Source organism: Chironomus tepperi, unplaced genomic scaffold (genome assembly GCF_022539635.2).
Source record: "Chironomus tepperi strain 1889 unplaced genomic scaffold, CSIRO-AGI_Ctep_v1 contig_460, whole genome shotgun sequence".
NCBI classification, from domain to species: Eukaryota; Metazoa; Arthropoda; class Insecta; order Diptera; family Chironomidae; genus Chironomus; species Chironomus tepperi.
The window spans coordinates 1,499-14,373 of NW_027226582.1; the positions used below are offsets into that span (position 1 = coordinate 1,499).

General features: G+C 33.2%; 2 protein-coding genes across 2 annotated transcripts; one reads left to right on the forward strand and one right to left on the reverse strand.

Moving 5' to 3' along the window:
• Nucleotides 1-3,643: 3,643 nt before the first annotated feature.
• On the reverse strand, nt 3,644-7,484 carry LOC139099032 (ras-related and estrogen-regulated growth inhibitor-like). The gene is made up of 3 exons (XM_070651426.1): nt 7,470-7,484; nt 4,064-4,220; nt 3,644-3,909 (listed from the first exon to the last, which is right to left on the reverse strand). Exons 1-3 carry the CDS (start codon nt 7,482-7,484, stop codon nt 3,644-3,646), a joined length of 438 nt encoding a protein of 145 aa, XP_070507527.1.
• Nucleotides 7,485-8,113: 629 nt separating this feature from the next.
• On the forward strand, nt 8,114-12,826 carry LOC139099031 (uncharacterized; the record flags this gene model as incomplete). The annotated part of the gene is made up of 2 exons (XM_070651425.1): nt 8,114-9,595; nt 9,667-12,826. Coding segments are annotated over exons 1-2 (4,642 nt in total), but the record flags the coding sequence as incomplete, so codon positions are not given.
• Nucleotides 12,827-12,875: the final 49 nt, after the last annotated feature.

A 12,875-nucleotide genomic window follows, 5' to 3' on the forward strand; every position in this document is an offset into this window, starting at 1 on the left:
ACAAATGAAAAAGATTTCGCCAAGGAACATTTAAGGCTCCATTACAATTCTTTTTTTAACATCAAATGAAAGTCACCTTTATTTTGCAGTCATACACGCTACACGAATGAAACATCCATTTGGTAAAAGAGCTGTTTTTGTTGCTTTGGTTAACAGGAATATTGGCTGAGGAGTAATCGGAGGTAATTTTCGCATTATGTAATAAGTGAACGGAATACTTGCAATTTTAGGAAAGAATTTTTCGAATAATTTAATCATAAATCCGTCATTGACCAGCATTTTTTAATTCAATTTTGTAAACCTGCTGAAACAGGAATATTCAACTTTATTTAACCAAATTATGCGCTTAAACTGCATAAAGTGCATTCCAACTTTTTAATTCTTTTAAAGTTTATCCTCTTTTTGCTCTTTTCATATTTAATTTTGTTCAGTCTCACTTTATATGATTTGAAAACCAACTGATCTGAAAGCAGATGTAATCTTGGCACCACAAGGAAAAAGAAAAAAAAAATCCATCCATCCAGGGAAATTTCATTTTCTCCCTTGAGGTATGCCCATTCTTTTTTTATTGTACACAAGTTTCTTCTTTTATTCTGTTATGGAACTAAAAAGGAAGAAAAGATTTTCTTTTTCATGAAAATATAAATTAAAACTTTTCTCAGCGAGGATTAAACAAGAAGGAAAGAAAAAATCATTTTTGGGCGACTTCCATAACAGATCATCATAACTGGATGAATCGTTCATCTAATGGACAAGTAAGTTCTTTTTTATCCGACAGCTTCTATCAAAACTTTTCAGCCGTCATGCCAAAAGTGGGGTTTAAAGAAAAAGACAAGGAGATTTAAAAAAACATCCAACAAGTCATAAAACGAATGAACATGACCAAAAAATTAAGACTATAAAGGAATGATAACAATTATGAATAAAAGCAACGTGGGAGTTTATTTAAAGGATTCTTGTGTATTTATAGATATAATAAATGTTCCATTTCATTTCTTATTCTTTGTGGTTATTTTTGGGATAAGAAAGTTGATATTATAGCACAATATTATCTTACTGTTGGGCTTAATAATTTTCTGACAAATAATATTCAATGGCTTCTTGGTTGTTAAGGATTCTTTAAGATTTCAAATGATTCCAATCATTTTTACTGTTAATTAAATGATGATGAATATAAAGTTGAATTGATATGAAACCTAGTCAGATGGAAGTTTAATGCAATAATCTTATTAAAAATATTTAATTATCAAGAAGTTGATTGCAATTTTTTTTTATGCTGCACTACTTATCTAGAATTATGGAGTTAATAATTAAATTTGATTGGTTTGGAAAATCTGAAGAGAATATTATTGATCTGATTACAACACTCTTAGAAATAATTCTAAAATTTTAGTTTTAGAATAAATTTTTTTTTAGTTTAAAAATTTAATCTTTAATTTTAATACTTAATTTTAAAATATTAAAACTTAATTTTAGATTCTAAAATTTTAATTTTTAAAATCTAAAACCCGAATTTTTAAATTCTAAAACTATTTTTTTAGAAAAAATTTTCTCATAAAACTTCACAAGAGCATGCAGAAATCACTCGATGAAGTATGTGCCAACTTTGTATGAAAAATTTTAAAAAGTTGATACAAAATTATCAACTACCAATGCATGCTTTCTCTTTCTTACTCACACGTGTGTGTTTTTTTAGTCATAATCAATGGCTACTTTGAAATTTTTTGCTCCTTATTCCAGGAAATAAAACCAAAAATCTAAAATTTAATTTTTAATTCTAAAATTTAGTTTTCAACATAGCACCTAAAACTTTATTTTAGATTTTAATACTTAAATTTTAGAATTTTAAAATTTTAATTTTTAATTTTAAAACTTTAATTTTAGTTTTTGTAAGGAAAATTTTAAAACTAAAATTTTTAAAATTAAAAATTAAAATTTTAAAATTCTAAAATTTTAGTATTAAAATCTAAAATAAAGTTTTAGGTGCTATGTTAAAAACTAAATTTTAGATTTTTTCATACAAATCTAAAATTAAATTTTAGAATTTTTTTAAGAGTGAAGTCATTCAACAACCTTTTTGATTGAAATTCATTCAAATAGAATGTCATAAAGCTCCATTCTTTTGTGTTAATTTTAATTGCTGTGTGTGAAATATTACAAATTAAAATAAACCCGATCTATATATATTGATCAAATTTGCCAGTTGGCTGCAACTGTCTGTTTCTAAGTATACTGTCGTCTCGTTGCCATGGTGGCATCAGTTCAATATGTGCCAATCGGGAATTATTAACAAATTTCAATATGTGATTTGCATAATCTCAGTGTTGATTTGACAAGGATGACATGATTTTTAAGGCATGACTGGAGCATTTTTTTATAAAGTCAAATATTCCGAATTTATTTGTTTCTGTCCCCCAAACACGTTCTTATCATTAGGGATCTGTCGGGATGACTTGATAAGTTGTAAACAAAATAATTTCGAATAAAAATTTCCTTAATATAACAAGTATGAACGTGGCCACTTATGACTGACGGAAGCGCATTTTTCGGATACAGAATTAAAACATTAAAAGTCATCATTAAAGAGTACAAAATCCAAACTTACTTATACTACAGACAGAATGACAAAACGCGGACCATTTCAGAAATTGAGGATTCTCAAGGATAAATCTGCAATGTCTCGTATTCATAATTTTTTTATAGGCAATCGTTTCCAAATAAAAGTAAACGTCGCAGTACACTAGATATGTAGGTTGCACGAAAAATTATGTGAGAATAATGCTATTACTTTTTGAAATGAAATAAAAATCTCCTCAAAAACATTTTAACAAGACATAAAAAATTGAAGAGGATACTTTTATGGCATTTTTGTCTTGAATTTGTATTTATAAGGAATCCTTGGAAATACATTTGGTCAAGAAAAGTATTACTTAAATTGAAGATTTTTGCATGAAAAAATTTAAGATTTCCTGCAGATATAATTTTTGGAGTGTTATTTATTTAAGATGTGTAGTATTACCCGAGTGAGACAAATGATGAAGGCTCCATCACGGAGCAGCCATTATTTTTGGGAGCCATATGGCCACCAAAGAGAGTTGGCTTCCATTTGTTGATAATAAAAGAGGCTTCAGTAGAGCCCTAAAAGTTCCGTGGCGGAGCTTTCTTCATTTGTGTCACTCGGGTATGAAAGGCTCACAACAAGAGAGAGCCATCATTTCACAGCATGAAGTAGTAAACACTGTGGAAAGGAAGGGATAAAAATTAATACAAACCTTATTTTTCCTTTCACCCATTCATGCACTTTTCAAATTCTGTAGAAAGCATGCGACAAAAGTATTTTTTATAGCAAGAAAATGTTCGCATAAGTCAAGCGTTTTTGCACAGAAAATAAAAGCATATTTCCTTAGTATTGTATTTTTTATTTCATCTGTTCTAGCTCTTCATTTTTGCATTACATTCCTTAATGTTTCTCTTTCCTCAAATTATATATTTTGTTGTATATAAATTTTCATTTAAGCAGTTTCTCTTCTCATTCATTATTATTGTTGTCGACGACATCTTTTGGAGATCATAAATAATTGCTTGTAAAAGAAAATATTATTCTTGTATTTTATGCCCTAATTGCTCAACATTATCTTCATAGTTATTCCTTTTGTATAGCACTATCACTCTTCCCCCGACTGTAATAACGCGCACCACCCAACATTTTATCAATCTTGTCTATAAAGCTTTGTTTAGATTTCCTTTTGGCTTGAATTATTTCACGACATAAATCGAGGAAGGCATCACTCACTTGTTGTACTTGTTCGGCTGCCGAAATTTCATAAAATTTACAATCAAAATCTTTTGCTAATATTTCACCTTCCTCTGTGCTGACTTGTCGTAAATGAATTAAATCTGCTTTATTACCTGATTAATTTATAAAAGAATGGAAGTAAAAAAATAATATTTTATATTAATTAAGTTAACAATTTTCTTTTCAGCACTATAAATTTTCTCAAGTGTTATTTTATCTCATTAACACATCAACAACAGACATGTAAAGAGCAGCTGTCATCCTTACCAATTAATAAGACTGGTGTGTCACTGTTTTGTAGCTCCTGTTTTACCTTCTTGATAAAATTAAATGAATCTCTATCGTTTATGGAATATACTAAGAGCAATCCATCACACCATGCCAATGCTTCCGATTTACTTGATATTGAATCGTTATCATCAGCCTGTGGTAAGAAAGAAGAATGAAGAATTGATGAAATAATCAAATTATTAAAGATATTTTTTGGATCTAAATCAGGATGTTTACTGAAGTTATAGAATAAGTCAAGAGAAATTATCATCTAGTCATAAGTTATTTTCATAACAAATTTCATTTCATGCTGGATATCATAATTTCGAGAAACTTTTCTATGTGAAGTACAAATTTAATTCAAGTATATTGTATGCAAAAATTACAAAAGTACTCGTTCTTATCGAGTTACTTCAGCGCATTTTTGTCCCAGCGATCAGTAATTGATTTTTAAATCAGTTCCCTGTCTATAAAACAAGATCCAGTGGGATCCTTATAACTCCCAGATCCACAAAAACAAGATCCAGTAGGATCCAGGTTACTTCCAGATTCACAAAACAAGATCCAGTAGGATCCAGGTCACTTCCAGATCCACAAAAACAAGATCCAGTAGGATCCAGGTCACTTCCAGACCAATACAACAAGATCCAGTAGGATCCAGGTCACTTCCAGATCTGAAAAACAAGATCCAGTAGGATCCAGGTTACTTCCAGATTCACAAAACAAGATCCAGAAGGATCCATACAACTTCCAGACCCACAAAAACAAGATCCAGTAGGATCCAGGTTACTTCCAGACCAACAAAACAAGATCCAGTAGGATCCAGGTCACTTCCAGATCCACAAAACAACATCCAGTAGGATCCAGGTCACTTCCAGACCAACAAAACAAGATCCAGTAGGATCCAGGTCACTTCCAGATCCGAAAAACAAGATCCAGTAGGATCCATATAACTTCCAGACCCACAAAAACAAGATCCAGTAGGATCCAGGTTACTTCCAGATTCACAAAACAAGATCCAGTAGGATCCATACAACTTCCAGACCCACAAAACAACATCCAGTAGGATCCAGGTCACTTCCAGACCAACAAAACAAGATCCAGTAGGATCCAGGTCACTTCCAGATCCACAAAACAACATCCAGTAGGATCCAGGTCACTTCCAGACCAACAAAACAAGATCCAGTTAATTCTAAGTCACCATACTTGGAATTTAGGAATTTCATCATTTAACGAATTTTCATAATTTAAACCACATAACGGTCCAAAAAAATTCAAACATTGTTCAGCAAACACTGATAAAACATCGACAAACATTGAAAAACACTGTAAAACAATGAAAAACGTGTTGTTGTTTTTGTTGTTGTTGTATATGAAAATGAAAAATTGTTAATTATAGTATTTATGCTTTGATTTAAAACTTTTAAATGCCCGGGGCGCCAATAACTTTATGGAACTGATCTTTTAAAACCATTCCGAGCTCTCTACGATGTCTAGTTTCCGAGATCTCGCGTTCCAGCCGACCGACCGACCGACCGACCGACCGACCGACCGACCGAACGACCGACCGACCGACCGAACAAAGTGTCTTATTAAGCTACCTTTTTGAAAAAAATTTCAAAAATGCGCTAAAAAAGTTTTGTATGCATTTATCCATTCATTCCATTCAAAAGTTTGGAGAGAAATTTGTTTGAAACTTTCAAATTTCTCGTAAATCCAAACATATCTCATTTATAATACCTTTCCTTAATAAAATTATACTTTCATGCTTTTAAAGTGTCGATTACAAATGACGTCCATTAAAGACCAGGTATTGACATTGGATAAAAGATTCTTTTGTTTTGGATGAAATTTTGAATTTAATAGACATTATCGTGTCCATACCAAGCTCAATAATGAAAACTTTCATTGTCATTGATTCCTTAGTGTCTGTAAAATGAAGAACCCAATTTTAAATTGACTACCTAAACTCTCTAATCATTAAAGTTGGACACTACAACTGAATAACCCCAAAAAGTTGTACAAATTTAAAGGTGAATAAACAAAATTGCATTAAGACAGTGGTGTACAACCTGTTATTTTTCATGGCACACCATGAAAGTATGCCTGAACCGAAACCGCACACACCATAAAGTTCATGAAATTTCCACCTATTTCTGGCGGCACGGAAGTTGCCCACCACTGCACCAGGTTGCATTAATACAATATTTTATGGTAGAGAGAATTTGATAAGTCATAGAATAAGATCATCCAGAGTGAAATTTATATTAAAATTCTGATGATAATATTAAGTTTGCTTCTTTATTTCCAATCATTTATGAGGACTTGTTCATGTGTATAAAATTTATTATTTATCATCATATTTATTTCCAGTCGTTTCTGCTTCATCTGACTTACTGACTTATTTTTACGACTACATGCTTATGATGTATTTATTTGTATAATTATATTTATAAGTATGAGCAAGTTTTTATTGACATCTCAAAATTTAACTTCTTCTTCTTCACTTGTTTATGTTCCTTGAACAATAATGTACAATAATGCTTATTTAGAAGTAGTACAGACAAATAATTTTTTTTTTGTTTTTCGTTATTGCAATTTCTCATTGAAGATAACAATACAGAAGACATAGATTGGCAATAAATGCATAGTTAAGATATTTTCAACTTAGCTTTTAAAATGCACAATATTTTTCATTTGAGCATTCATTCATTTATATAAGTGTGCATCTATGATAACCATGATGATAATAGAAACTGTCTTGATGTTCTTATCGTATTTGCCTCATATATCAAAAGTATCTGGAGGGGATTTTTTTCATAATTTTGCTTTTTGTACAGAAGGTTGATAATTAATGTTCAGGATGGTTAATTGTCATATAATTTGTAAGGAAAATATAGTGATTTGAAGTAACTCGGTGACAATGAATAGTTTAGTACTTCGGTACCTAATTCAGAACCCCTGTGCCCATGGGTTCGAGACTCGACAGTATAAATTTTCATCAATCATATGCAATAGAAATGTGAATTACAGAACTGCAAATCGTCCTAGTGCAGTTCTGGATCTCAATAAAGAATCACAACATTTAAGGGTGCTCCCAAACAAATTCCTTTTTCAAAATGAATCAAATTTTCAAACGTTATTTTTCCATTTGTTAATCTGTCATCAAAGATGATGATGCTCCATTTACTTTCGTATTCAATTATCATTACTAAAGATTCTTTAAGGTATAAGATCATTGTTGTTGCACAGGAGAGTTTGCTGAATGTTGAATTTTCAACATATAAATCCAAAATGAATTTATATTTTCTACTTAACGGTCTTTTTGAATTCAAAAATTTAACGACTTTAATAGTTTTGAATTTTCATATGTTTATACCCCGATCTTTTAAATTTTGCTTACTTTTGCAACGATCATTTTTTGACGACACTCGAGTCGACAAATATTTTTAAAATTCTAAGTCGAATTAAATAAATAGAGCTACATAATTTCAAGAATTGAAACTTTCGAGTTTCCCCTTTATTGTTTTTTTCGATTAGTTTTCAGGAAAGTTGTCTGAAGTCGTCACAAAAAAGTTTTAAAAATATTTATCAAATTTCCTGATAAACAGAATTCGATTTCAACTCAAAACTAGTTGAATATTGCATGAAAACGTCTCAAACTCGATTGATTCGTTTGTATGTCCTTATCAAGTGCAAATTCGATTGCTTTGATAATCACAAAAGATTGATTAACCAATCTTCACTCATTGTATTTTCCATCATACACTAACGTGTCTTAGGAAATACGTAAGGATTTATATTCGAATAATTCCTTCTCAGTGGATTTATTTTAGCATTCGAGCTGATTTAAATTCATTTATTTAGCGTAATTCGATCGTACGGTATCCGTAACGTTACGCTAATTGTTCCAGTAACAGATCCAGTAATAGATCCAGTTACATCAATTAACCCTTTAGCGCTATTGTCAATAATAGACACTCGAGTCTGTTACCTTTTACTTTCCATTCGAGGAATCTATACCTAGCTGAATAAAAGGATTAAGTTATGGCGCAAACAAATGTGTTCACCGAAGATGGAACTATTAATCCACAATGGTTGCAACACATTACTAATGAGGATGCTTTAATATCGGAAATATCCGCTTATTTCTTGTCTGCTGAAAAGTTGAAGCCTGAGGTGAAATGCGGAATGACAGATTGTGTCATGAAAAAGGCTGGATCATCTGCTTCTTCAATTCCACAAATTAATCCAATGCTTTTGTGCTTCTTCTGTAACAGAAGTTTCCATGCAGGTTGTTTGGACTTAGACGAATATCTCATAAAAGAGGAAGCGGTTCCTTGGAAATGTCCTGAATGTAAAAAGGACCTTATGAATGAAGCATGTCAGACATATTATCAACAATCATCATATGCTGAAACCATGATCCTTCGAAGATCAAAATTCCTCCTTCCCACTATCAAAGAAACTGAATCGATTTTATTAGCTGATTTAGAATTTAGCAAAGTAGACTTAGACTCTTTTGAAAGAAGGGCTAGACAAATTCTCTCGGAGGAGGATCCAGATGTCATTAATAACCCCAAATTGGTCACACCTTATGTTTTGAAGCGAGTAATGCAATCACGTGCGGATAAAAAACGAGCTGCTGAAATTTCGGAGAGATTTAAAATAGAATTAGAGAAGGCACAAGCTCAAATAAGAGAATCAGCTTTGAAAGTTCCATCAAATTTGGACCAATCGTTATCATTTCAAGTTCCTCATTCGTCAACCATGGTTCCTAACGTTTTTGGCACTCGAGCCTCTAACGTGTTGTCTAACTTATACACTAGTGGCAACACCACTGCTTCTATTGAAGCTACACAAGCTCAACAACCTCCTGTACAAGCTCAGCCTACTGATTCGTCAGCTTTTGTTCCCATGTCACATCATCAAGATAATGTTAGTCAAAATAATTCAACTAATCCAGTGAATGCAGCGGATTTTACTACTCTATTGCAGCGATTAACCTTCTCACAAGAAAGGGACGAACGTAGAAATTTAGAGAACATCAGAAGACGAGCATTACCTAAAATTGCCGAGTTTAAGGGTGAAGAAAGTAAATGGCTAGCGTTTAAACAAGACGTGGACCGTTATCGCGAGCATCTGGGACATGATGAAATTGCCTTGAAGTATCACATCAAAAGTGCTTTAAAAGGCGAGGCCTTTGATATTGTTCGGGACCTGTTTGATGCTGAATCTTTGGATGTTATTATGTCAACATTAAAAATAGCCTTTGGAGACGAAATGAGAATGGTCCGCAATAGAGGCGAGGAATTAAAAAACTTCAAATTTAATTCCAATTTGTATCGAATGGACGCAATTAAGCTACAATCTGCTATCCAATCGTATTTTGCTGCATGCCGCTATGCAAATATTGGCTACATCAACACTAACACTATAGCTGAAGCTATATTTTGTCAATTCAATCAAGAGGATAGATTGCGCTGTAAGGATTTTTACGTACAAAAAAATCCGAATGCATCCACTATCGTAATGGACGTTCAAACAATTTATGATTACCTACTGAAGAGAATTCCATTACTGGATGATGCACCTATTAGAAAAAGGCATATGAAGCTGATCCTAAAGTTAAATCAAAGCCGTATCAAGTTCAAAATGTATCAATTGCTAATTCCAATTCTTTTGATAAAAATGATTATAAATTTGAAATTAAGGATAAGTTGCAAGCTCCCTATGTTGGATATGACCTAGATAAAGTCACATTAGTGGCTAAGGACTGCGTATTTTGCAGCAGTAAGGATCATTATGCTGTTCAATGCCCACGTTATAGAGAAAAGAGTGAAACAGAAAGGTTGAAATGGATTTTCGATAAAGGATTATGCAAAAATTGCGTAATCAGCACTAATCATCGACCGATAGATTGTGATTTAAAAAATAATTGTGGATATAAAGTAGATAGAACCAGTAGATGTTGTGCTAAACATCATATCACCATTCATGATGCTTCTAATAATATGAATCAAGCGAATAGAAATAACAGTTTTAGAAGGAGGCGCACCAATACTAGAAATAACACCGCAAGAGCAAATGAAAGAGTAAATATAGCTAGGAATACTAATTCAACGAGTGCTAATGCTGAAACTTCAGCTAATACTGGAGCTGCTTTTAAAACCACTTACAGAGTCAATGTAGGAGCAGTCACTGACACTAAGAACGTCGATGAATCACCTAAGACAGTAAAAGTATTCCGTGTTAAATTGTGGGGTCCTGCTGGATATGTCGTTGCACTTGTTATTGGAGACAGTGGAAGCGAAATTACGTTGATGCGTGAGGACTTACGTGAAGCACTAGGCATTAAGGGATCACCTCATACCCTACATTTGCAATGGGCAGATAAATCGACTAGAACTAGTAATGCTGTGCAGCTTGATATGCAAATACAAAGCTTGGAATGTAAAGCTGCTAAAATTGAGCTGAAAAATTGTTTTGCTCTTGAGGACTTGCAACTTCCAGAGAGAACACTAGATATGAACGTTTTACGTGAAAAATTTCCACATTTAAAAAATATTCCATTCGAGGGATATTTTAATGAGCATCCAGTTATGTTAATTGGAGCTCCTCACGCACACCTAATCGAAGGTTGTGAATTAGTTGAAGGTGGAAATGATGGCCCAATTGCTGTAAGAACCAGAATTGGATGGTCAGTTTATGGAGGAATGAATCATATGGGAAGCACTTCCAACAGTACACAATTAATTTCGTCATTAAATGAAACTATCGAGACAACTGAAGATCCAGTCGAGGATCCAGTTCCTATTGAAGAAAAAATTTCTAACGAAACACTTCATAAATTGTTAGTTAATCATTTCTCGGTTGAGTCTTTGGGCATTCGAGCCACTCAGACATATTTAACTGAAGATGAAAAAAGTGCTGTCGAAATACTGGACGAAGAAGTCAAAGTGCTTGCTGATGGCTTCGTTGAAGCTCCACTCGTATGGAAAAGGAAGAACAAAGTCATACCGAGATTGCCTAATAATTATGCAGCAGTTTTAAGACGACAATTAGCGGAAGAGAGGAAATTACTCAAAAATCCTCTACACTTTGAAGCTTACAATAAGAACGTGAAGGAATTAATCTCGTTAAATTATTTACGGTTGGCAACGGATGATGACATGAAAAGAAATTGGCCGAATGTTTGGTACTTACCTATGTCTCTCGTTATTAATGCTAATAAAAATCCTCCCAAAATGCGTAATGTGTACGATGCTTCGGCGACATATCAGGGAACATCGTTAAATGCCAATTTGCTTAAAGGACCTGATTTACTTGTTAACATTATTAATCCACTCATTCGCATGAGAATGAACAGCATCGCATTCACTGCTGACGTAAAGGCAATGTTCAATATGGTAAAAATTTGCCAACGTGATCAACAATGTCAACGGCTTTTGTATCGCGAAAATGTCGATTCACCGATGAGGACATTAATTTCTACCGTAATGTTGTTTGGCCCGTCTAGCAGTCCGTTCACTTCTCAGTACATCAAGAACCATACAGCAGAAAAATGGATGAACAAATACCCGGAAGCTGCTCGTACGCTAATTGAATACACTTATATGGACGATGTCCTTACTTCTGAGCCGAATGTAGATAAGGCTTTACAAGTCGCTAAAGAATGTATAGAAATTTGTAATTCGATTAACTGGAAGTTAGTTGCCTTTCAAAGTAACAGTACTGAGCTATTGAAGTCACTTCCACCTACAGCTGTGAAACAGGAAGCGATCCCACTTCTTGAAAAGGAGTCTGACAGTTACGTAACCAAGGTATTAGGATGTCAGTGGAACACATCAAAAGACTGCTTTGAATTTAAGCTTGAGAATAATATATTTATCAAGCTAGTTAATGATTTTGATCAAAAGCCGTCGAAACGAGACCAAGCTAGCACGTTAGCTAGAATTTATGACGTACTTGGCTTAATATCTCATTTTACCATTCGAGGTAAAATGCTGCTGCAAAGAAGTTGGGAAGATAAACTTGGTTGGGATGACATGATATCCGATAAAGCTGCCAAAGAATGGAAAATTTGGCTTAAGCAAATTGCTGATATAGCTAAACTGGAATTTCCTCGTAGATTCACGCAACTCGATGCGTTGAAGGATGCAGAAGACATTCATCTACACATATTTTCTGATGCTGGTGCTGAAGCATTTGGAGCCGTCGCTTATTTGGTGATCAAATCAAATCATAACGTGGAATCGTCTATAATTATGGCGAAAGCTAAAGTAACGCCATTGAGATTGAAAACTGAAACCGCTATTAAAGAAATGCCACGTCTAGAATTAATGGCTGCATTAATAGCAGCACGACTCAACAAAACGATCAGTAATGCCATGAAAATCAATATGAGAAAATCCTATTGGTGTGACTCAGAAGTAGTCCTTCGATGGATTCTTAACCCGAATCAAAAGCTTATTAAATATGCGGTAGCTCCAATTGAAGAAATATTGGAACTTACAGAAAGGGAAAATTGGAAGTTCGTTCCAACTGAATTAAATGTTGCAGATCTTTGTACTAAAATAAAAAAGTTTGATTTCTCGTGCAATGAATCTATTTGGATGAAAGGACCTGATTTCATTAGACAGAATGAATCTTTGTGGCCTCAACTACCTAATAAATTAATAGTTGATAATGCGAATATAATCAACAACATTTATTTACAAAAGCTTAATTACTCAACGCACGTTTTACCACCTATTAATTGTAAAATCGCCAATGATAAAGCTATTGACCGTTTTAGTGCATCAATAAG